This window comes from Amblyomma maculatum, chromosome 6 (genome assembly GCF_055883805.1).
Source record: "Amblyomma maculatum isolate TAMU_Amacu chromosome 6, ASM5588380v1, whole genome shotgun sequence".
Taxonomy (NCBI): Eukaryota; Metazoa; Arthropoda; class Arachnida; order Ixodida; family Ixodidae; genus Amblyomma; species Amblyomma maculatum.
The window spans coordinates 165,314,416-165,341,138 of NC_139349.1; the positions used below are offsets into that span (position 1 = coordinate 165,314,416).

A 26,723-nucleotide genomic window follows, 5' to 3' on the forward strand; every position below is an offset into this window, starting at 1 on the left:
ATGCACTATAAATGCCTCCAGCTCACTCGAGTGGGTCAAATTATCCAAGCCGAACACTAACGAGGATACCACAGGTATTTCTTCAAAAACCCGTGCCAAGTCATGTCAATAGGCTTTAAACTGATAGCTGGCCAAATATCTATGCCCCCTTCAACATTTGTGTGCTAATGTACAGAATGTTCACACACAACATGTTTAACGTCCATTACCTGGGTCAACTCTTGCCAGTAGTTATGCAACGCAAACGTGCGACCAATGCGGTTTTATGGAACCAGAACATTAATCGTGGATACCACTCCTCCTTTTGGAAGCACCTGACTTGGTCACTGACAGGTTTCTACTATACAATGCAGGAAAAAACGACAACCAGTCAATCAGTCCGAATAGTCATATCGCAAAATGCAGACACCCGATTTTGACACGCGTTTACTTTTTGGTGAAACCACCACACACCTCGTACGACTAATGAGCAAGAGCCCCTAAAAATTCGAATGAATTGCAACTGACAGCTGCTTGTCAGGTCTCGTTTGCATTCGCCACGGCGCCAATGCGAATAACCAAGCTGCCATAAACGTGCACAGTTGGAATATCATCAATTCAGACTTCAAAGGTAGACCGAACCCATTGCTGATAGAACAGCGCAGAACACAAGCTAAAAGGGAGCCTTTGAAGGGGCAAGGCTGACATTCTCTACACCCTCATGCATACATAGTTGGGAGCTCCTCCTTGCAGTTCGGACGTCGTCTGCTATTTAAAAACTTCAATATAGTGGTCAAAGTCAGCCAAATTCATCCCTGCTAAGTCCTTTTGTCCCAAATATGCGAGGTTGCTGCAGTGAAGAACGTGGGAAATATACAGCTTCACAGAGACAGCAAGTGGGAGACAATGGCAGTTTTCTTCAAAGCGAGTAGCTAGGCCTAGTTACAAAGGCCTATGCCAGCGGGACACTTGTTTAGGCCACATGTCGGTCCTTTCTCATCTCCGTTGCAATCTTTGCCTTCGAGGACAGTTCATGCACAGAGTGGTTCACTTTTGTGAGCGGGCTTCATCGCATGCCCACTCTTTTGTTCACGAAGTGCCGACAGCCCACTCATGAAAGCGGTCGTGGTGTAACATACTCGCAAGAAACATCAAAATCTGTGGGAATCTGCTGACCTGCTCTGCCACCATACTGGCCTCTAGAATGCTAATTGAACTGATTTTTATGGTGAAATTACTATCAAGCAAAACACTCACGTCATTCTGAATTCATGTGACCCTAACGAAAGCAGGTGAAAATTCAAGTTTCTAAAAAGAAATTCCTTCTGGGGCTTCTTTGCAAGATTTTTATAAAAAGAATTTTGCATCCACCCTACCCAGGCTCATAATCCGATGCAGTGCAATCTATTTTGACAAGCATGAACAAGTTGTTGAAGGGAGGTGCTAACTGTAACAGACCAAAAAAAAAAAAAAGCCATCGGAATATCATCACAAAACAAAATTTTAGCTCACCCAGTGTTCAACAAAGTGGTTTTGCAAAAGTTAAGAAAACACAACACAAGTAAATTGTGTTTGCAGCAGATACACGTTAGTACCCCACTGACCTTCTTCAGGTAGCTGAGATCCTTGCTAGTGAAAGGCACAAACTTCTTGTTGAGTTGGATGAACTTGAGGTGCTTCTCGTAGAAGAGGCCACTGCAAGGGAGAAGCAGCCTTATTACTCAAGCACAATATAGAAGATCACCTCATTTTAATGTTAGCTGGTAGTGCATACTATTTATTATATAGCCCAACTCAGATATATGAACTCAAAGAAGATCATGAAATAGTTTGATACGCAGGTCACCTGATATATGAGAAATGACAGTCTATTTATAATCTAGAAAGCAAGACCACTGCCAATGGCATGACTCTTGCAGAGACCCTGCGGTGCTGGCAGTGCTCAGGTCGTTAGGCGTTGTTATGCCTACCCTGCTTCACAATAAGCCACACTGGACGGTTTTCTAGAACTGCCGAGCTGCCCAATATAAAATGTCTCATGCTGTACGGTAAAAGAAGATTAATGTAAACATTAAAACACAAAAAAAGTGTTCAAATTATTGAGTGAGCCCTCCCTCCTCCCCTCCACCTCCACAAAAATGATAAAAGCTGCTCCGATACGATACAGTAAGGACCTCCCCGGCATTAGTCAACAGTTGGCGTGGTAACTTCACTGTGCAACGCACAAACGGCGCAAACAGAGCAGCTTCAACAAAATGGAAGAGGCATGCGGATAGAATCGCGAGAAAGACGCTGCCAATCCACGCTCCAAATGGTAGCTCGGTTCGCTGGCCGATAGGTGTTCGCTAGTCACCACCGCTGCGGGCTGGTACTGAGCCCAGAAAAGTGAAACTGAAATACTGGGCCTAACCTCGCAGACAAAGCTGCCCAGTACCTATTCTTTACGCCTGTCACTGCACACAGGTTACACAAGTGGAGGGGTCTCTGCCACAGGCAGTTCAGGTATGAACAGGATAGAGATGTGTGAATGCTGAAATTTTCGAATGTAAACCAAATATACAAATATGGGACAAAAATACCTTCCAATATCGAATAACTAATCAGTGGGAGTAAAAAAAGTAACGGAAAACTAAAACAGCAAATATTGTCCGTCTTGCTTATTTTGAAATTCGCAATGGCGCTTGCAAATAAAATTGTATAGCCTAGAGTGTATACCCTACAGAAAAGCCAGGAAATAATTTGTACAGAATTCTGTACACCAGTCTTTTGTTCTTTTTTTTTTTACAACAAGGACATGCATAAAACTGGGTGCAGCTGTCCTACCGCTGCTGAATACAGTGAACTCTCGTTGATTCAGCCTTCAACGGACCTGAAGAAATGTCTGAATTAACCAATTAATTTTAATTATTAATTTTGTAATATTTGCTAAATCCCGAAATCAGTTTTTCAAATATGAACACGAATCAATAAGAAACATGTACATTTCATTTTCGAAATTTCGAATATATTCGTGCACCCCTAGAGCAGGGCTATTTCAACAACCTGCTGTCGAAGTTGGAAGCCATGTAAACTAGAGAATATCTGATGCCTTAGCTTTACAATGGGCACTGGCTAGAACTGCACTGGCGGTTCGAGTTTTTCAGCTAATGGAAGCAAACTAACATCCTTCTGCTGTATATTTAAATAAAAGAATTCCTCATTAAAATTAGCAAACTGTTAGCTTCCACAACACTTTTGGCATGCTCCCGGACAACCATTTGTGGCTATGCAGCCAAAGAGCCGAAACGCATCAGCTCACTGCGCAGAAATTTCGCGCATCATGCTTCGAATATTATACAATTAGAGTATTGTTAACATTATTATTACATCAAGGTTATGTTATAATACGAGCCTGTACAGCCTTAGTGTAGTGCATTCTAAAGATCGGTATGCTAAGTCATGCATATGCAATGGCTACTCCATCTGTCGGGAATCCTGCAGAGCCTACGTTGGCTGCTTCTGCATCTAACCGCCAGTTTTGCTATGCTTTTGCAACATGCTTGTTCCAACGACACATGTAGTGTGGGGTATTCATTAACCACTAATTAACATTCACTTAGGCCTTGAGTGGTGTGAAGAAACATATTTCTGCATTATTCGCAGCTTGAAATCTATTATTCAGGTAAAGGCAGAACTGAAAATGAAACCGTAGCTCAGGCCAGGTATGCCGTACCTACTTGGTGCAGTAGCACAACAAAAGCCCTGCTCCCATACCTGCTTAGCCACAAAAAGCTGTCCAGGAGTGTAGTGAAATTATGCGAGGGAAGAGTTGCTGCAAGTCAGCCTGGCTTCACCGCATAAAAGTGACGTGGCGGGGAAAATGAATACAAGAGATCAAACGTGGCCCCTGTTAAGCACACCCCATGTTTGCACTGTAACATGGTTTCGCAGTGATGGGGGCATCAACAGGTGCTCAAGGCCATGCAGTGACCCTGTACCTGCCCGCCAAGGAATCCAAGAGTGCCGCTGGGACAAAGGGCACAGTTCGATGCGTTTAATGACGAGCAAAATTTAATGTACTACTGAACGACTTTTCTGTGCTTTTACGCAAAATTTTGAAGGGGGACAGAGCAATTTTCTTGCACCACTAAAAGAAAACTTCAGAGTCTAGTCATCCCTGTAAGGCTAGCACGTGCTAACTCGATCAGAAACAAAAATGAAAAAAAAAAAAAAAAAAAAGAGAGATTCATACATTTCTATGTGGCATAATCGGGCAATATGACTTAATTACGTAGAGTGATGGCAAGATGCTGGAAATTTTGATAAGAACGCTTTAATAAACCTTTCTTGTATAAAGGAGAGACCTATGCAGAATAATGCACATCTAAAAGAACAGCTGGATGCAGAAGTAAGACTGCCCTAGAACCTGACGGTCAAAAAAATATTTTCTTTCGAGACTTCCCAACACACATTGTAACTTTTCATTCTCATAAAAATGAAGGCTCACGCAACTGAATGAGTTTTCAAGTGTTCAATGAGGAGGAAACCCTGCTTACTTGCTGACGCCAATTTTGCCAAAGGTCTTGGTACGAGAGATCTCTGGTCGGATGCAGGCTCGATCTTTCCGCTGGTCGGGCTGCCGTATCCAGTCGTCCCAAAATCTGCACACAGAAAGAGACCACGCATACATATAGGGGAAGGTTACTGCTTATATACAAAGCCCTGCGAGGGACTGAGGATCCTGTTTACATTATTCTGCTATCTTTCTTCTGCACTGAAAACATATGAGCAATGATGTGTCAAATGCAGGGCTGTTTCAAACTGCGACATGACTTTTTGCAAATAACGTCCTAAGTTTATGCCACCCATCTGCCACTTAAAGTTGCAAAGCTCTTCTCAGGTGTTGACAAAGAAGTGAAAATGATGCAGTTTCATGAAGGTGTTATTACAATGCAAAAAAAAAAGAGGGAAGTATACACACATAGTGAGAGGTTTGGAATCAACAAGCATAATTTTACAGTGCATGCCACGACAATATTGTTGCAATGATGGATAAGAAATGACACCAGCTGTTGAATTCCGCTAACTCATTTGTTGCTGTAGTAACACCACTACTAAAGTATTCCATGTACGCAGTATACTGAGCATATGATTCAGTGGAATTATTAGGTGCGGTACCCTATAAAAAACTAGGCAGCTGGTTACAGGCTGGCGCTGGTTACTCTGACACAGGCGCATTCTTAACGGCAAGCACCTTCTTTGGAAGTAGCATGCACAGTAAGAAATTTGAAATTATTGAAAAGAAACTATCTATACAGTAGAGCCCCGTTATAGTAAACTCTGATAACGAAAAAAAAAACCGGAGCTTCAGTTAATCTCCCATAGACTGTACATTTTTTTTCCCCTTTTAGAAAAGACATTCTTGATAAAAATTTGTTATGGTCAAGTGCATCTGGCAGCGGCAACATACTTTCTGCAGAATCAGATCACAGCTCACGCGAAACCTGGAATCGCAAGGCAAATTTTAATCTTTGTTTTTAGAGAAAACAAAAAACAATAACAGCAAATTTTGTTTTTATTTATATGGCTTTACCACCAAGCTCAGCAGCTTTAAGGAGAAGCCAGCTGTAAGAGAGCCGTGAGTCAGAGCATGCGGCATATAAGAAAAAAAGCAAAGCCGGCTACGAACGTAGAAATAAGCCGACATGGTCTGTTGAGAAAGTGAGTAAAAGTGCAGGAAGAAGCAGGCAAGGGGCGAAACGGCCAAAATTTGGCAGCACTGAGCAGCGCAAAGCACAAGGCAGACGCTCAACTGTGTCACACGCATTTCTCATCTACATATAGTCGTTAGAGGAGTACGGGAGAGGCCTTCGCCCTGCAGTGGGTATAGCCAGACTGATGATGATGATGACTCTTAAATGACAGAAACAGCAGAATATGACGCCATGATCACGCAAGGCTATTTTTTTCAGACAAAATCAAATCAAACTCAGTTTTAGTCGTAGCCATGCTGCTTTCCTGCAAAAAAGGTACTTCCACAAGATGTAATGAAAAGAAATCAGAGAACTGAGAAAAAAAAAAAGAACTTGCATAAAGACACTATAAGAGAAGGACGCAAGGCATTTTGGAGTGTTTTTCCAACGCCTCTTCGGCAAACTTGACGAGACTTTCGAGCGAAAAGTGTGGGACATTTTTTAAAAGAAGCTGGCAATTCTTTGTTGAAGAGAATTACTAAAAATAAAACAATAAAATTTCCGTCCTGAAATGAACACGAAGAAAGTCTGCTGAATATTCAAGAGAAAAAAATGAACTTTTATCCCTTGTTAGTTCACTGTCTGCTGTACCATTGTTTAAATTTTTTTTACTGCATGAGGACTAAACTCCTCTTTTATCAAAAAAAGAGTAAAGCCTTGGCCATGTGTGAAGCCAGTTCCTTTCAGCACTCCTATTAAATCCAAGCAGATTAAGGCTATTTCTGGGCAGCCTATAGGCCTGCAAGCTTGAGATTCCCTCATGTGCCTGCAGCTCTGGGTATGCAATGGTGAAAATTAGCGGCGTGTGAATATTCAAAATTTGAAATACGAAACGAATATGTTTGTCATTCAACTCGTATTCGAGAAACTGAGATAAAGCTGGAATATAGAATCATCTATGAATCTAACTGGATTTTTCGGTGGTGTATACATATCTGCGCAATTATGGTTTAATTTTATTTTCATATCCTATGAAAAAAAACAAGACGAACAATGTTTGCTACCTCTCCGTTTTTTTTTTCTATTGATCAAGCAGTATTTGATTCATTATTCAAAAGCATTTTTAACATATTCCTATTCATATTCAAAAATTTCAATATTCATACTCACATTAAAAATTTTAAATATTCGCACAGCCATAGTAAAAATGTACCGCCCATCTGAAGCCGGTTTGGTTTGGTTGGTTTTGTTTACGGGGTTTAACATCCCAAAGCAACTCTGGCTATGAGAAACGCCATAGTAGAATGCTTCCGAAATTTCGACCACCTGAGGTTCTCTAACGTGCACTGACATCGCACAGTACACGGGCGCCTTGCTTTTCGCCTCCATTGAAAAGCGGCCGCCGATGTCAGGATTTGATCCCGTATCCTTGGGTTAAGCTGTCGAGCGCCCTAACCACTGAACCCCAACAGTGGGGCTCATTCGAAGCAGCAGAACGAAAAAGAAATGCAAAACAAAATCAAATGATGGAAATGAAAGATGGAATGGGAAAGCATTCATTGTAGAGAGGATGCATACTAAACTCTGCCAATGCATACTTGCTGCATCAAATCGCACGATTATCTCTGCCTGTTTTCAGGTAGGAGGCCTTTCCTAAGAATACAATAACTTCCAGTGAGCTTGAAATGAGGGCCAGTGCTCAGGAGCTGAAAGTAATTTGATCAGCCCATTGTGGCTTGCCTTTTCAGAATGCCACAGGGAAAGCGCTGAAGTGGCCAAGCCAAGTAGCTGCTACAGCAAGGGTTCTCAATGAAATCTCGGACTCAGTGGAAACAAGACACAGAAGACAGAGAAGATGCACCATATGAGTTTAGCCAGCTCTCACCAGGTTTGCAGCACACGTGAACCAGAACAAGTGAAATAAAAAAAATATTTTGAAAAGAGGCGTTACAGAGCACCACGTTGCTGGAAAAAAAAAATCTCTGGGCTTCTGCTTCCTCCTCAATCCTTTTCCCAACTGTACAGTGGAAGTGACCACCAGGAGTGAGGAGGCAATTACTATGGCTACTAATTTGTTATTATTACTATTGCTATCAACATTAGCTTGTACCCTCAAAGGAAATCTGATTCCTTTCAAAGGATGAAGAGGAACTTTTGTGTCTAGTATCTCTTGCTGCCCGACATGCACACAAATAAAAGAGTGCAAATGCACAATTCCTCAGAAACACACCCAGATTCAAATTAACATATTCAAGTTTGTTTTCCTTGTTGCTGGACACTAGGTCCCACAGTATACAGGGTCCCATAGTATACCAGCGTCCTACAGTATAATGAGTGGCTGTATAGTGAGACAGTTAGCCATGAGAAATCGCAGCACAATTAGTCCCAGTACAGACAAGTTAAAGGAAAGGTCGAGACATGCATGAATCATGAATTCATGCACTTGAAGTTGAAAAAGCACTTTAAGGAGTACAAGCATTTCCAGGCAATCCAGTCTGACAATGCCTGAATTAGAGTACAGCACAGCTGTAACAAATTATCTTGCCTTACCACCAGGCATATCATTTCAACAAATCGTGCATCACCTGTGTCTCCACAACAGACTGCATGTCGTCTGCTATCTGCAGTGCACTGCCTGCATAATGCCATTGCTTCCTCTTGATGTCCCAGCCAGCATAGAAATGGCTTCACCCCATCAGGGTGGTGCAGTGGTTACGGCGTTCGACTACTGTGCCCAAGGACGTGGGATCGAATCCCGGCCTCGGCGGCAGCTTTTCGGTGGAGGCGAAAAGCAAGACCGTGTGCTGTGCACGTTAAGAACCCCAGGTGATCGAAATTTCCAAAGTCCTCCACTACGGCGTCTCTCATAGCCTGAGTTGCTTTGGGACTTTAAACCCCACAATCCCAACCAAACCAGAAATGCTTCAATCTTAACTCTAGGCTGCTTTCTCTCTTGTTGTTACCCTTACTAGATACTTGGTGTTAGGACCCCATTACATGGTCACTGCTGCCACGAAGAAGACAGCAACCACCTTTTCAACGTTAGAGCAAGGAAAAGACGATCAGGGCAACATACGTTTTTGGCCACCTCTGGTGCATCTCCAGCCACATGTTCTTGGTCATCATCCAACCGAGGCCAGGGAAAAAGTCTGACCGGTGAAGCATCTCTGGGCAAGAGAGAAACACAAACACACCGTCGTTCACAAGAACTCGTCTCTGGACTTGAGCCATTCTCACCTACAGCCAGAGTATGTTTGCCACACAACACAGGGCAATCACAGAAAATTTGAGCCATATCAAGAGCAAAATAATAGTCTGATAGTGTGGCGGCAACCTTCCTGGCCTTAGCATATTACCTTTCGCTGCATATAATATTTCGCTGGCTCTGAGAACCTCAAACAATTTAGGAAAAATAGCAGCACAAAAAATATCGAACACCAAAAATGCAACTCATAATTGTCATTAGGATTTTTAAAAAGCTTATTACCATACTGTGCAAACTTTGCGCCATGTTATACAGTATCTCCCAAATTAGACCACATTGTTTAGACAAAAAAGCTGCATTCATATTGCACGTTAATATGGCTCAACAGTGGTGAAAGCTGACATTGACATGCCGCATTCAGTTCTTGTACAGGGGTGCCAAATCAGAATTTATCTCAAGCTATTAGATGGCAATAATCGTGGCCTTGTTACATAATTTCTAATTACCGTTTCAAGCGATGGCAGAAAAAGAAAATCATAAATTGAAAGGGGATGCAGACTAACTTGGCCATGAAATTCTGAATATAGCAAAGCACACTCACAACTCAAGCACTCTACCCCCAATCTTTAACCTTGCTTTAAATCCAGAAACTTTGTATTTCATCGGAAGTACAGTACAGGAATGTTGTACAGTAGAACCTCGGTCATACGAATCTCACAGGGTCGCGAGAAAATTTGCATCATCCAAACATTCGTATCATCAAAACGAAAGAAAACAGGTATGCAGAAGCATGGGAAAGGCAGTCACGCAGATCTGTTTATGTCCGAGAAGGTTTATTACGGTCACGCGGTCACAGCTCGCTACTCGCAGCGCACACAGTGTGACAGGTGATTGCAACGTCGGCAAAGTGCGGGCCGGTGTGCCTCCACGGACTTCTCACGGTGAGTACAGCACGACAAGAGATGGCGCCGCGCCAGCCGCGCAGTGTCGCAGACTGCTCATGATACGTACAGCGTGACTAGGTGTCACGAAGTCTACGATGTGCATGGCCCGTACGTATCCGCAGCGTGCGCCGCCGACTACTACTCACATCCACGCGCCGCTGCAAACGTTTCGCGGCGTGGAAAAATCACGATGCCGGTGATGTGCAGTCCACTCGTCTCCGCGTACTTCTCGTGGTGCATGCAGCCATAGACTCATACACTCCGTGCCTGTCAACTCCGCGCTCTGCGGCCGTCGCCGCCGCTCCTCCTCCATTGACAAGTTACGCCGCTGGCTGTCGAGAGATGGCGACAGCGACGTAGGGACACTCTCGCCAGGCGAGTGCCGGGTGCGCCGTGCTGCAAAGCGGTCCGGATAGCCACGCGCTGCCGCTTTCTCTCTGTTTCGTGGACTGTTTTGCAGTGTGCAAGGTCATGCCTCTACTTTTCTCTGCCTTTGGGTGCTGCAGGAATACAGCATTGCACCAACTGGTAAATGCCAGCTTTGCTTTGTCCTTCCGGCAATCGCTGCGTAGTGTTCAGCTGCTTTGAGGCTTGTAAAAAATAGTGACAGCACCAAACACTGTGTTTATTAGGCCTCAATACTGCAATAGTAATGTTAGATGTGAACCTGTGCTTTCTGGACTGCAATGCTAATTGCTTACCTGCCTAGCTCGTCTGCGTAGTGTGTTAGATGTGCTCCTGCGAAGTTATTTTTTTTCTGCAGTATACGCTAATTACGAAATTTTGTGATAAAATAGAAACACAAGATTTACTTATTGTGAAGATGACTACTTTAAAGTGAGTTAAACCGAATCGTGCAAAGCCTATATTAGTTTTTCCTTGTCAACTAAATCGCTGTCCCTCTATAGCATCGAAAACCGCATAACTCGTACTCAGCCGCATTAAGGCCTGTGAAAAATAATGACAGCACCAGAAGTGTGTTTATTATGCGTCAGTAAGGTAATAATACTAAATGTGCAGGTAGTGACTACAGTGACGGGGCCCGGCAGTTTAACAAGGGCGTTACAGTGAGGGGGCCCGTCACTTTAACAGCAATACACTACGATGACGGGGCCCGGTACTTTAACAAGGGTGTTACAGTGAGGGCCCCGTCACTGTAGTCACTGCCAAATGTGCACGTGTATTTTCTTGACTGCGATGCTAACTTCCTCCCTGGTTAGCTCGTCTGTATGGAATGTTACATGTGCTCCAGCACAGTACTTATGTTTCGTTAACTGCGCAATTCTGTGAAAAATAAAAACACAAGCTTTGCCTATTGTGACGATTATTTTGGAGTGATCGAAACAGAAAGATGCAATGCGTATATTTGCCTTTCCTTGTTTTCCAAGTTAAAAAAACGTTTGTATGACACGCTGAATAATTGAAAGTAACAGCTGATACCAAAATTGTTCTCCTTACAGATCTCAATGGCATACTGCGATGCAGTTGTTCTAATCATCTGTAAATCAAGCTTGCTTCTGAAGTGCTATCAATGACAAAAGTCACCGTTAACATTTTTCCCTACTTGGGGCAACTATTCATCACACCACATCTACATGGTGCTCTTGTAGCACAATTGCTGTTGTGAAATGTGCAAATAAATGCTGGTGCCTTAAATTTTGTTTTATTGCAGCGTAGACTAGCATTGTAATTTTTCGATTACCGTTGGCGCTAGCGGAGCAGTCATGCAGTTTTTCGAGCCATGCGTAATTTCTTGAAACTGCCTGACATAAAAATGCCATATAGCGTTGGTGTTATTGCCTAACAAGTATGATCACTTGTTATGCTTAGTGGACGTTGGCCTTACAAGTAAATATGCTGAATATGCACGATTCATGCTTAGGAACAGTTATCCTGCTAGCAGATAACAGCTCTCCCACCCCGCGCCGACGTTCGTACCCGCGCGACTCGTACGCCTCGACCCCGGAGCGGCAGTGCCGCGCAACTTTACCCGACGGCGCCGCTCTATTGTTCGTGCGGCGCGTTGACAGGCACAGAGAGTATAAAGGAGGCTATGATACAGCACAACAGGAGATGGCGGCGTGCAGGCAGAGTGGCGCAGCCGCTAGCTGCTGCAGTTGCGACGTCTGCGGTGGGCCACACGCCGCTGAAAGCTTTTTGCGACGTGAGCCCGACAGACAATTGCGCATCGGCGAGGTGCGGATTACGCATCACCGTAAACTGCTCGTGATACTTACATACAGCGCAGCCGGTGATCGCGGAGTCAACGATGTGCATGTAGTGTGTAGTGCTCAAGGCTGCGGTCGCATTTTGCATGTTCGCATCATCCGTATTGGCGTGGGAGAGTGTTTGGAACATCCAAGATTTTGCACATTGTACATAATGCACTGCGGCCAGGGAATTTCGCGAATTCATATCGTCCCAAAATTCGTATCAACCGAATTTGTAGCACCGAAATTTTACTGTACATGGCTAAACAAGCAAGCTTCAAACAGAGAACTGTTTGTTTCCAGTTGCAATAACTCCTCCCATTGACCTCGCATACCTGTCCCTGTTTTGACAATGACAAACACTACATGGTTTAGTCAGTTTCGAGCAGATTTAGTAAAGCCACTGCTGATGTCTGAGAACACAGTCAGAAATAAGAAAAAAAAAGGGAGACATACCTGAGTCATCTGCCACAAGCCCTGCCTTGCCATTGTCGTTCCAGGCCGAAATGCAAAAGAGTGTTGGGTCACTTTTCAGGATTGGCTGCAGGGCCAGGAAGTATTCGAAAAAGTCCACCGACAGTTCAAGGTCATCTGAAGGAGGACAAATCATGCCAAGGGTGGGGCCACAAAAGCTGCTCAGAGAAGGAGCACTGCTCAACACTGCTGCTAAAGAACAGGGAGCAGGAAGAGGACATTTTGAGGGATGCACCAGGAAGAAAGGACCCCATGGCCCAATAGTACAATCAGTAACTGCTACTTCACAGGTGACAAATGCACTTCACCAAGATGCATAGCCAGCCTTGTTGGCTAAATATGAATAACACTTGCTGGTCTAGAGCTATGCACTACAAGATTTATTTGCTGGATGCTGCTGGCCTAACACAGTAAAACCCCATTAATAAGTTTCTTTAAAATTGCACAAAAAAAAAAAATATTACCCAGGAAAATGTATGATCCAAACTGCCTAATAGTAAAAACATTAGCTGCTGAATGAGGGAGAAAGCCATTTAGAATTGAGACTTTCACTGCATAAGAGTGTAGATTAGAATTTATAGACCTGAAGTACGCATAGCCCAGTTTTTTAAATCTCACAGAATTTAGTCCGTATTTCTGTTGTCCTAAGCATGGATGAGATTTAGCAACAGATCTGGTTCATAGAAGGAATGACAAGCCAGGATGGCTTCCTTGGGTGTTTCGGGATGCTTCGCCCACTTACACCAGTGACATAAGGAGAAGCCATTGCAATAAAGTCAAACCTCGATATAATGAACACGCATATAACGAATTATTGAACATATCGAACTCTTCCGAAATATTTTTGTCAAACATATGCAATTTTAACTTCCCATAGCGAATGCGGTTCGGCATAAAACGGATATAACGAACTTCGCGACGCCAAACACTACCTCATTTTAATAGCAGGAGGTAGGCTTCGTTGCACTACAAGCGTGTTGAGCGGCGCAGCAAACGTTCAGGACTACCTCGCAGGCGCCGACAGCGCCACTTCAGTACAGCGGCAGCAGCACTATTGAATGTTGCTTTTGCCTTTTTTGCGTTTTAGTGTTAGCAGCGGCGTCACGGCGTGGCCATGGCCGTCATAGCGTGCGTTTGGTGGAGGCTGCGTCGGTGGTCGTGTCGAGTGTGGTGCGCGTGTGTGCGTAGTGCTGTGATGGCGGTGAACGTGAAAAAATGAGCAGCACTGGCATTAAAGACCAAGCTCGAGATAAAATCAGGGCCTTCAAGGCAATTTACAAGAGGAGACTGACACTCTTCTTGTGAATCTTCGTATGAAGCCGGACTTGGACCTGCTGGGATGGAACAGCGTGAAAGGCAAAATGATTGCCAACTGCTTTCGCCACGCAGGTTTTGTTCTAGCAGAGGCCCGTGCATCAAGTGACGATAAGGACGATCCCGACGAAGCAGAAGCGGAGCTCCACAAGCTCGATGAAGTCTGGAATGATTTTTCGTGTCTTGTTGGTGACATGCGGGCCCACAACTATGACTCTAGAAGACTTTGTAGGCGGCGACGACATCGCAGCGACCACGGCTGTACTGACGAACACTGAAATCGCTGCGGAATATTTTGAACCATCCCGCAGACGAAGCTCAGGCTGACCCTGCAGACGATGAGAACATTCAGACTACACAAGAAGCACTTGCTGCATTGGGTTTACTGCGTCGCCACTGTAGTGCTACAGAGGGCAGTGGGTTTGCCCTTGTCGAGTGTTTGTGCAAACTGTAGAACAGGGCGTGATACGGAACGCGGTCAACACAAAAATAGCAGGCCGTGATAATGCAGTTTTTTGCACGCAAATAAATGGACATGACCGAAGTAAGCATCCTCCAAGTTGCTGCGCCTTCTGATTGAATTTTGCTGCTCTTGCATGTATTTTCTAAGAAATTTTATGCTACGAATTATGGATACAGCGAACTATTTTCCGATTTTTTAACTGTTCGTTATAACGAGGTTTCACAGTAAATTACAGTCGCCGCACTTTTGCTCATGCTGCTTTCCTTCAAACCCAGACCGCTCATAAGCGAATACAGTTGCAGTTATCAAATGGTTCATCCCTATGCCCCTAAGGCACTGCAAAAGAAACCACTGCACTTTTCCTCATGAATCATGTTTCCGCGAGAACAGGCGCCTCGTATGTTGGCTCGCTGGCGTTCTTTCATCCTTCGTCCCAGGGCACCTAGTAGTACTGCAGAAAACCAGCTGTGGTGGCTGATTAGTTTTTCACGTCGTAAGCATTCGTTAGCATATGTCCGGTTTATTGCAAAGCATATTATACAACCACAACTTGTCAAAATTTCTAACATAGCAACCGGGAAATTGTATTATCTAGAAAAATAGTTAACTCTATGGGAGATGTTTTACTGCCCGCAGTTTTGAACTTATGAAACGGGAAATTGTATCAATAAGGTTCTGTAATGACAACAGCAGCAAAAAGAACACAAATATATACAAGAGAAGAAGATGAAATATGCAGCATGCTCTGGTGGCTCCTGTGACGCCTTGCCCAACAAAAGCAAGAGCGTGATTTACATGTACATGTTAGCACAAGCACGAACCCATGGCACCGTACAAACTGCAAACACTAGTGAGAGTTCTGTAATATTTTGGTTGCATTTGTGCATTCCCTTACTTCATGCAAATCATCAAATCGTCCCAAGTAAGATGATGCAGTTTGAGGGGAACAAGAAAAGCACGTTTCGCAAATGGAACGCAGTTAATTTCTCTTTTGTTTCTCTAAGGTTAAATGAAGTGCATTATAACACACACGAGGTGCTGATAGACATGGTTTCAACTGCTGGCACATAGCGTACAAATAAATTTGTGCTGTGCTCACTCCTCAGCTGAATTGCCTGTTAATTACAGTCGACAACCAATTTTTTGGACTCTCTAGACACAATGAAAACGTCCGAAAAACCATATTTTGAAGAAAAGTCACTTTCAATAAACTTCCAACTGCCACTAAGGTGGAGGAAGGGGTCAGTAGCCCAGTCTGTGCTTGACGGTCTCGCCACACGCTTACTCAAATGGGTGGCAACCGGCATTCGATGGCTGTACTGCCGCCAGCACCTCATGGTCAAACGCACAGACTTAAACGAAGTCAGACGCAAAAGCGGACCTGCACTGTGAGTTTGCTAAACCACAGTGTTTTGAGAATATTTCACCGCATAGTCCTCATCTGCTATGCAGTGAAGCACACTTGAAACTCGACAAGGCCGTATGTGCAGCTACTGCGTCTTGCTGCGGTAAGGGCCCCTTATATCTAGCTTAAAATTTGATTTGTATAATCTCATTTTCGACACCCTTGAAGCTTGGAATAATGTGTTCCACAAAACACAATATATGGAGGCTTGGCTATTGGCAGTGGTGCCGCGGCAAATGTGAATAAAGACCAAGAAATCGAGCAATCAGACGCGATGCGTCCGGAATTTGGGGAGCTTATATACATTAGTTGTATAATGCATGTCGCAGTGCCGCGAAGAAGTCTGAATTAATCTAGCATGTCCAAAAAATCAGGTGTCTGAATTTTCGGCCGTCGCCTGTACACAGAGTGAACAAGCCTACAAACACTGGCCCACTACTTTGGCTACGGTATTCTGAGTCACTCTCACAAAAACTGTGTTTGATGCATACACGGTGAACCAAAAATAACTTGTGGCAACCAGCATCAATTGCACTAGGTGAAGAACCCTGAATCAGTCAACCAGAACCATGCAGCATGTCGTTAAATAAGGCAACAGACAAATTAATTTAAGCTAGACAGAGACCTTTCACATTAAAATAAATAAATAAATGTGTGAAGCGAGCATTTCAACCACTACAGAATCAGAAGAAAAAAAGTACTGCAAAAGCTGAACGACATGGTCTCTCTTAACAAGCATTAATGCTGAATGTGCACTGGGCTATTGAAAAGCATAACAATTCATACTGGCTAAAACTTTTTTCTTAAAATAAAGACCAAGACAAAAAAAAAACACACACACACACATACAGGACAGATTTAAGTCTGTCCTGTGTGTAAGCACTTTTTGTCTTCGGTGTTTATTAAATAAATAAAAATGTGCTAGCCAGTACGAACTGTAATCCTCCTAATTTAAGGAATGCATACTCTGAATTTCATATATTCAGCCTAAGTTTGAAGTAGTAGAACCCCGCTACAGTAAACTCACAATAGTAAAGCGAGGCAGAAGTACCAGTTCATTTTCCATAGATGACTGTACCTTTTTTTCCCCTTTGTAGCAAAGACATTTTTCATTTTAAAATCTGTTAAATTGCGTCTGGCCGCGGTGATGTACTTCCCATGAAATGCCGTTGGCGTGCGCGCGCTACCTCGAATTACTAGGGATTGAAAGAAAAAAAAAAAAAAAATCAAGCGCTTCTTCTTTTTTTTTTTTTTTTTTTTCAATTAGCTTAGAAGGAGGCACCCCAGCTCCGAGGAGAACCTGACTTTACGCAGGCCTCAAAGCTGTAGGTCAGTGAAATAACTCAAGTTGCTAACATTCTAGTCGAAACTGAGAAGAAATGGGCATGGGCAGGACATGTAGTGCGAAGAGAGGATAACCGATGGTCGCTTAGGGTAGCAAACTGGATTCCAAGGGAAGGAAAGCGTAGCAGGGGGTGGCAGAATGTTAGGTGGGCGGATGAGGTTAAGAAGTTTACAGGGATAAAGTGAATGCAGCTAGCACAGGACCGGGTAAATTGGAGGAATATGGGAGAGGCCTTCACCCTGGAGTGGGTATAGTCAAGCTGATTATAATGGGGAAAGAATGCAGCACAGTCTGTTCAGAAATTAAAGAGAGTAAAAGTGAAGCAAGCAGGGAAGGGAAGAAATGGATGAACATTCGCACCACTGTGCAGCGTAATGAACGAGGCAGCACTAGCAAGAAGTGGAATCGTGGCATGCAAGATTTTGCCACGCTTGACTGTTGCATGCATTTCTCATCTGTTGCACCTTATATGACAGAAACCGCGGAAGACAATGCCATGTTTATGCAAGGACTTGGTTTTCACATAAAATCAAACTCGGTTGTATTCGTAGCCACATTGCCCTCATGCTTAAAAGGTACTTCTGCAAGATGTGAACAAAAAATCTTATAAAAAAGAAATTGCATACAGAGACGATAAGAGAAGGATTAAATGTATTTTGGAGTGTTTTTTTTTTTAATGTGAAAGCCTTTCTAGGCTCATGGAACGAAATCCCATGTGCGAGAGTTGTGCGCCGGATCTGTGCATCTGACCTGTGTGCTGATGTGTAACTTGTCAATCATTCTGACAACGTCATCAGAACAATAAAAATCCTGTCTCCATCGGGAATCGAACCTTCATCCTTCGGATCCCCAGCTGAGCACTTTAACCCTTTAACCACCAATTTATTTTCTGAACAACGTACCAAAATTGCCAATTTTTTTTAAGTGACCATAATTTTCTCCATGTAATTATGGTTCTGAAAATATATTACTTCGATGTTTTGTGGTTAAAATTAACACTAAAGTAAAATAAAAAAAACTGTTCACGAGGGTGGCTTTCCCACAGTGCATGCGCATTGTGCAATTACTCTTTTGAGCCTTCAAATAGGCGCCAAAGGCGCAAAATGCGTTTTTTATGGTCAACTAACTCTTGCTAGCTGAAGTTATGTGATGTTAGGAAGATAGTGAGAGACCGGAAAGCGTGGCGTGATATGGCCCATAGGGTCACAAAGAGTCGGACATGACTGAACAACTGAACTGAACTGACCTCTCTCTAGTGTTCAAAATCGCAACCAATGCAATTGACGGCCGTAACTCGTCTTTCGAGATGGCAGCACCGCAATATCGGGCCGGATGAGTGTAACTCGTCATTGGAGATTTTGGTAAAATCTGCCATGACGAGTACAGCTCGGGGTTGGTGGTTAAAAGGGTTAAGCAAGTGCGCCCCGCTTTGGGGTCGTGAAGCACAGATCATAATTCTTGCCTACAGTGAGGATGATACTAGTAGCAATGACAGTGATGCTGTAAATAGTGATAATGACAATGATGATATTAGCAATGACAATGATGGTACATTTATTTGATAATAATAATTAAAGCAAGCAAACGTGATGCAACATGTGCATCAGCAAAATTCCGGCTTTTGCATTCCACAGTGCTCTTAGAATTTTTATATTTTTTTTTTATAGTAGCAAGATGTGTTTAGTATGTAGCTATTTAATTACCAGACAGCATCTTCAGGGCAATGTCATCACCAACCAACTGATACAGTAAAGATTTTTGCCAGTCTGAGCGACTTTACTAGGTGTTCTATAGGACTGACTCATGATTCTGCAAACACACCAATTCCTGTAATAACAGCACGCTACTGATACAATTCCAGAGTTCTTCCTGCCATTTCAACCACACCTAACAAGTCACATGTAGTACTATTACATTACCACATTCAATGCAAACAATGAAGCTGACGAATTATTTTGGAAAATTATAAAGTGATTACCCCTGGGAAAATACAAAACGCTCAGAAGAAGGTGGCTGACAATATAAAGAATGAAATGAAAAGGTTTCAAGTACTGGTTGATACCTTCGACAATGAGTACTGTGTCGTAGTTGAACTCGAAGAAGGTCTTGTTAAGAGCCCAGCCGTAGTGGCGTGCAATCTTGTAGTAGCCCTTGAATTTCTTCTCTTTGCCCACCAATGGAATGTCGCTTTGGTCAGGTTGCTGCAAAGAGATATTTCCCTACAGAGAGCACCCTATTCAAGTGTATCATGCATGAGCTATTGCTATCCAAGCTTTTAAGTAGTCCTTTTTATGTTTGGCTAGGTTGTAATGACACTCTACAGTCAGAGGCACGCTTGTAAGACAAGAGAGGCACTTCTGACAGACAGAAACCGCTACCAAAAAAAATACATAAATGCTTAATTGGAATGGTTAATTGGTTTTGGAATGTTTGACCTTCGGATACTGTTCCCTTAGGTTAATATACTTTCCATATTGGGGGTCATTAGTATATCTGCCCTTCTGCAGGTTGGTTCTTTAACAATGTCTACGTAAAAATTTATTGCAATGACAAACACCAACCAAATGGTGTGGGCAACACATCAGGTTTTAAAATGTATGAAACCATTTCCTTGAGAAGGCATCTTGGTATTTCGAGTATGGCTTTTGAATCTGTGAACTGAAAATGCAAAATAAAAGATTTGGAGGCCTAAACATGCAGCCACAAAATGATGGGTGCAGTGCATTGCCTATACCCCACCTTGACCTTTATTTTCCAAGGTTGCTGTGCCCTGACAACATTTGAGAACATCTGTACATTGCAGCTGCTCAGCAATCCCTTGAGTGTCCGCAGCACGCACCTTGATGAGGGTGAGTTGGTCGCCATAGTCCTGGATGGCCTTGGTGGTCAGGGCGTGGTTGCAGTCTTGGCTCACAATGATGGGGAATTGCTTCTTGGAAGGCCGGTACCTATGGGGGACAACACAGTTTCCCAGCTTCTAATGAGTTCCACCCCCAGACTCATCAGAAACACAACAGAGAGTCGCAAGCCTGTCAACTGAGCAGCACAATATACTCCTGCATAGCTAGTGTCTCTGCCTCCAACAGGCTGACAGAACACAAGCTTGCACCTGTACACTCCAGTGGTCCAAAGTGCCCCCAAGAATTTTTTATTCCATTTTCACGTTCAATAACAGAGGCAAGTGCTTCCTACAGCTGATACCGTCTGACTATAGCCGTCTCCAATAGCAATGATGCGAGCTCTGTTGTCACGCATTTAGCAGGTAAGCAATAGCAACTGCAGCACAACTGACTTGCACACACAGCTTCCATTCCTGCAACCAAGTGGCATAACATCGAGTGGGGGATGTCACATCCACAATTGAGTGAAAGCGATCACTGCATGAGACACTCCATCTGTGTAGCTTCGAAACAACCATTCAACATTCAGCTTTCATTAGCTGACAGTTTCCAGTTACGGTCATGACAGCCACACTGGGAGCTTGTAATTACTATCAACCCGGAGCCCCAGCATAGATCTGCCTGGCATACATCTGCACACAAATTCACACTTCTGGTTCATATGAAATGAATGGTGGTGCAACAAGGACACAAACAAGGGAGAGACAACCACATGCGCATGTGGTGTCTCTTTCTTGTTTGTGTCCTTGTTTCACAGCCATTAATTTCATAATGCACCAACTCGCCCCTCAGGCTGTTATTCTGTTTCATATGGCCTGGCCTTTATACCTGCAACTGGGCTTCCTTTCTTGGTCTTCCCTTTCTGGCCTGTATATGCACACACTATGGACTTGCAAATGCCTTTCTATTGTAACCTGAAGCCAAGTGTGTAGAATCTGTGCTCTACAAAATGCGGTGCCATCGGTATCCTGTACTTTAGGATTTCTTGCTCCGAAACTTCGTTAGTACATCTTTTCTGGAGCACATTTCTGTGAATCAAAGAAATCAAAATAGCACAAGAAAATAGGAAAACATTTGCTTATACATCTAGATGCTGTGGCATGGCAAAGGTAATGTGATAAGGTAGGTTATGTAAAACTGCAACACTTTATGCTATCAGACATTCACACATTTTTGGAGTGTGCGAGTATCAGAAATTTCTCATATTGCACTGAATATTCTCGTATTCAGTTCATCAAATGAAATACTACTCTGTGCTGAAACTATTCAAAAATAATCAAACATATCCTGTAGTTTTCGAACAAATGGAAGTTTGAATAAAGCAAGTAGCAGCTTTTTTTGATGGCTATTTCAAATATGGGGCTCACACCACAAGACATGCTGCCAGGATCACTCCGCTTGAGTTGAAGCTGCGATTTGGATTTGGTTTAGGCTGACGATGATGATGATAGTTCCATTACTTGCACTTATCCCTTTCAAGCTCTTAAGGTACACACTGCTTGAAGCCGCAGTTTGAAACAAATACTACTTGCCACAGCCATCCTCTGTGCACCCTTTGATTCACAAATACCCCCGTAAAGGGCAATACTAGCAATGGAAAAGTGCCTGTCATAGTAAAATTTCACAAGTATAGAAAATTGGGCGAGTTGGATTGGATTCATCTCAAAGCAGCGCGAAAACACAGGACTAAAAGGAACAGGAGACGACACAAGCGCTTTCTAACAACTGAATTTTTATTTATAGAAAGGTATAGTTATATAGGAACCAACCCAGATAAAATCAAGACGAGACACGTGAAAACCACCGCGGTGCCCTTTTAGAAACAGTGCGCATGCGCAAAGTCAGGATTGAACACTTTAACACAACTAACAAACCTATCAACCTCCCACATGACAAACACCCGCTAACACCTCATCGCTAAATATTCACTGAGAGCGTGAATCTCGTTTTCTTCAAGAATAACGGAAGGTGTAGCTACGCACACGTCAAACTCTTTATTTATCAGAAACGCCTCGACCAGCTCTCTGCATATCCGATCAGGATGACTGAACAAGATATTGGTCCTGTTCAAATGGGGCTAACAATCTTTACACTCCTGGCAATGAGCGGCAAGGTTGGACGACACAGCTCCTTTTACTGATCTGCGGTGTTCAAACAAGTGCTCATTAATACAACGGCCTGTCTGACCAATGTAAGATTTTCCACATGAAAGCGGGATGGAATATACCACAGCCGTGTCGCAGTCGATGAGCGGTTTCTTGTGCGCTGCTGTGCACTTCATCCTCACCTGGGCGCCTTGGGAATCCAGCTTCCTCCGCACTGCACTACAGATGATGCCCAGCTTATTTTTAGCTGTGAAAAGTACTTTTAAACCGTATCGTTCGCCAACCTTTTTCAAACGGTGTGAAATTCCATGTAAGTACGGAATCCCCACTTTTCTTGCGTTCTCTCTAACTTTATCAGACTCTTTTGCAAAATTTAAACCCGTATTCATTAACCTTTCTGATACTTGTGCCAACGTACCATCCGGAAACCCAGCGTCTCTAAGCCTTTTAACTTGCTCCTGGAAGCTGGCTTCAACCCTATGGGAGCACGACTTCACCAAAGAAGCCTTGAGTCAAGAGGTCGCTATGCCTGCCTTTACCAACTTTGAATGTCCTGAATTGTAGCTTAGGAGCGGCTTAGCTGTTCTTGGAATATACTCCCAACACACCCCTGTCTCATGGCATAAGACCTTCAAATCAAGAAACCGTATAGAACCAGAGTCCGGTAGCTCAAAAGTGAAACCTAGACCCTGGCCCCTCTCTTTGAAAATCTTAACTACATAAGTGACACTTCTGGGGGATCCTTGATTCAAAAACACCAAAAAGTCATCTACATAACGAAACAAATTCACAGCTATGCCATTCAGATCCTCTTGCAAAGTCATGTCCATCCTGCTGAGAAAAATGTCACTTAGCACAGGGGCTACCCGAGATCCAATACAAACACCGGACCGTTGGACCAAAACCTTTTCACCCCATCCAACAAAGGTGGAACGCAGGTAAAAGGATAAAAGTTCAAGAAAACTCTCCACTGAGACACCACACCTGCTAATGAAGTCACGTTTGTCGTTATCTTTGACAATAGAATCCTTAACTTTCTTCAAGAGCTGTGCATGAGGCAGGGAGTAAAAAAGATCTACGTCCATGCTGAAAGCATATTGCCGCTTGTGCTCCAGTGCTGTCAGAAAACCAATGACCTCCGTAGAGTTCTTAACTGCAAAAGGGTCGGACAGCTTCAGAGAACCCAAATGTCGCTGTAGATAGCCTGAGACAACATGCTGCCAGGTATTACGTTCTGATACAACTGCCCGAAAAGGTACATCAGGTTTGTGGGTCTTGACTGTAAAAAAACAGATCCAACACCGTACCTTTACTCTTGCTGACGGCAGAATACAGACCTTCCAGACTTCTCTCGTGCAACATACTTAAGGCTTGTCTCTTGGTGGCAGCAGGCCTCACATCCACTTCTATAAAATTCTTTTCCAACGCCTCTTCTGCCTTCTTGGTGAACACTCCTTCCGGTGCAAGAACAAAGAACCCTTCATTGTCAGACAGGAGAGGTCTCAAGCCTTCAGCCGCCAAGTAGGTAATCAGGCCCTTCAGACTCCCTGGCGCCTTCTTTTCTCCTTTTTTCCTATCTACAGCGACATTTGGGTTCTCTGAAGCTGTCCGACTCTTTTGCAGTTAAGAACTCTACGGAGGTCATTCGTTTTCTGTCAGCACAGGAGCACAAGTGGCAATATGCTTTCAGCATGGACGTAGATCTTTTTTACTCCCTGCCTCATGCACAGCTCCTGAAGAATGTTAAGGATTCTATTGTCAAAGATAACGACAAACGTGACTTCATTAGCAGGTGTGGTGTCTCAGTGGAGAGTTTTCTTGAACTTTTATCCTTTTACCTGCGTTCCACCTTTGTTGGATGGGGTGAAAAGGTTTTCGTCCAATGGTCCGGTGTTTGTATTGGATCTCGGGTAGCCCCTGTGCTAAGTGACATTTTTCTCAGCAGGATGGACATGACTTTGCAAGAGGATCTGAATGGCATAGCTGTGAATTTGTTTCGTTATGTAGATGACTTTTTGGTGTTTTTGAATCAAGGATCCCCCAGAAGTGTCACTTATGTAGTTAAGATTTTCAAAGAGAGGGGCCAGGGTCTAGGTTTCACTTTTGAGCTACCGGACTCTGGTTCTATACGGTTTCTTGATTTGAAGGTCTTATGCCATGAGACAGGGGTGTGTTGGGAGTATATTCCAAGAACAGCTAAGCCGCTCCTAAGCTACAATTCAGGACATTCAAAGTTGGTAAAGGCAGGCATAGCGACCTCTTGACTCAAGGCTTCTTTGGTGAAGTCGTGCTCCCATAGGGTTGAAGCCAGCTTCCAGGAGCAAGTTAAAAGGCTTAGAGACGCTGGGTTTCCGGATGGTACGTTGGCACAAGTATCAGAAAGGTTAATGAATACGGGTTTAAATTTTGCAAAAGAGTCTGATAAAGTTAGAGAGAACGCAAGAAAAGTGGGGATTCCGTACTTACATGGAATTTCACACCGTTTGAAAAAGGTTGGCGAACGATACGGTTTAAAAGTACTTTTCACAGCTAAAAATAAGCTGGGCATCATCTGTAGTGCAGTGCGGAGGAAGCTGGATTCCCAAGGCGCCCAGGTGAGGATGAAGTGCACAGCAGCGCACAAGAAACCGCTCATCGACTGCGACACGGCTGTGGTATATTCCATCCCGCTTTCATGTGGAAAATCTTACATTGGTCAGACAGGCCGTTGTATTAATGAGCACTTGTTTGAACACCGCAGATCAGTAAAAGGAGCTGTGTCGTCCAACCTTGCCGCTCATTGCCAGGAGTGTAAAGATTGTTAGCCCCATTTGAACAGGACCAATATCTTGTTCAGTCATCCTGATCGGATATGCAGAGAGCTGGTCGAGGCGTTTCTGATAAATAAAGAGTTTGACGTGTGCGTAGCTACACCTTCCGTTATTCTTGAAGAAAACGAGATTCACGCTCTCAGTGAATATTTAGCGATGAGGTGTTAGCGGGTGTTTGTCATGTGGGAGGTTGATAGGTTTGTTAGTTGTGTTAAAGTGTTCAATCCTGACTTTGCGCATGCGCACTGTTTCTAAAAGGGCACCGCGGTGGTTTTCACGTGTCTCGTCTTGATTTTATCTGGGTTGGTTCCTATATAACTATACCTTTCTATAAATAAAAATTCAGTTGTTAGAAAGCGCTTGTGTCGTCTCCTGTTCCTTTAAGTTCTGTGTTTTCGCGCTGCTTTAAGATGAATAGTAAAATGTGATGGATTTGGCTTACTGCTATGTTAGAAGCAATATCAGTAAACAGGAAATGCTGAAACACTTGTATTCTGAGCATCTGATGCATGAGCAGAAATTTACAATAAAGAGTGCATTAAAGTTAATGCGAGGCTCTCAACTCGAGCATGTTGAATCCATTAAACAGAGAGAACACAGTTTCAATTTCAAAACATTAAAAAATGATGCTGTCTTCAATTCCATTTCAAGGCAAGAAAGATAAAAGATGCGCATACAGGTGTTCATGACACGAGAAAGCAACCGTTGCAGCTGTTCTCAACTCACTGGAGCAGCTGGTCGATGGGGCGTTTCACCGTGACCCTGTTGCAGGCGAACAGGAGGACTGCAATGACAGGGGTGTCCTTGGGGGGCTGGCCTCGGCTGTCATTCCGGGCTTGAAGCAGCTCTGGGGAACAAACGACAACACACGCATGCGTGAGCGAGCAACTAAACTCTTACACCCTCTGTCACACCTGTGGGACGACCATTTGTTTTTTAAATTTCTGTCTCGCATGTTATGCCATGCATCGGGCTGCTCTCATTTCCAAGCGTGCACTAAAAGGACAAAACATGGTTTCTACTGCAGACACTAACTATGCCTATCCAGGTGTACAACTACTGTACAATCTTGATACGAATCTGCCAGGGCCAGGAAAAACATTTGGCATTCATATCATACAAACCACCTAAAAATTTATATGTAGAAGCATGAGAAATGCTCGAGGGTGCAGCTGTGACTGGCTCGTTCATATCGCCCACTGTGATGCTAAAGAGAATTTGGAAGACAAAATTCTACCCACTATATACAATTACTCTGCCAAGGAAATGATGTAAATTTGTAAGTATATGCATCAGCATACACAACTTTGCAAGAACTCCACATCTGCATGAAGAAGTTGCCATCAGTTTGTTCCTTCTCCTGTCTTTTTACATTTACTATAAACAGCCCCCCCCCCCCTCCCCCTCCCCTCCAAAGGACTAAAGCTTATTACCTGAGAAGCTAATCCCCTAATGCAGGATCTCTTCACTTCCCATCAATACAAAGAAATCCGTAGGTAGTATTTCATAGCAAGTCATGAATGGGAAGCAGTTGTCTAACTCGCAAGTAAGCAAGTAAGAAGAGAGAGAGCTTTCCCAGGCCTACAACTTCTCGCCTGTGATACGTAGCCACAGTAAAATTTATTGACCAAGTAACTGATAAATGAATGGCAGTTATACTGTATGTTAAATATATATTTTACCTCCAGGCCTTGCAAAAGCCTCTCTTGTTAAAGATTGACAGTAATTGGGCATAAGAATACCCCACATTTCTGCCTTCAAGGTCACATTACTGTTGCTACTTGACCAACCACTCAAAGCACAAATAAAAAATACAAAAGAGTGCAGGCAGAACTGACTGATCAAATTATACAATTAACCAGAAGTGCAAGCTTTACAGATGGGCAATAAAAAAGTT

General features: G+C 43.5%; 1 protein-coding gene across 5 annotated transcripts in view; it reads right to left on the reverse strand.

Annotated features, from left to right (window-relative positions):
- LOC146187341 (alpha-1,3-mannosyl-glycoprotein 2-beta-N-acetylglucosaminyltransferase-like) overlaps window positions 1-26,723 on the reverse strand; it is an 80,039-nt gene that overhangs the window by 2,584 nt on the left and 50,732 nt on the right. For all 5 annotated transcript variants that reach the window (XM_084607646.1, XM_084607648.1, XM_084607647.1 and 2 more), the window contains exons 4-10: window positions 25,553-25,673; window positions 19,851-19,959; window positions 19,074-19,212; window positions 12,467-12,601; window positions 8,728-8,818; window positions 4,515-4,619; window positions 1,584-1,674 (exon numbers count right to left, since the gene is read on the reverse strand). In XM_084607646.1, coding sequence (XP_084463772.1) covers window positions 1,584-1,674; window positions 4,515-4,619; window positions 8,728-8,818; window positions 12,467-12,601; window positions 19,074-19,212; window positions 19,851-19,959; window positions 25,553-25,673 — 791 coding nt within the window. The remainder of the gene's footprint in view (window positions 1-1,583; window positions 1,675-4,514; window positions 4,620-8,727; window positions 8,819-12,466; window positions 12,602-19,073; window positions 19,213-19,850; window positions 19,960-25,552; window positions 25,674-26,723) is intronic.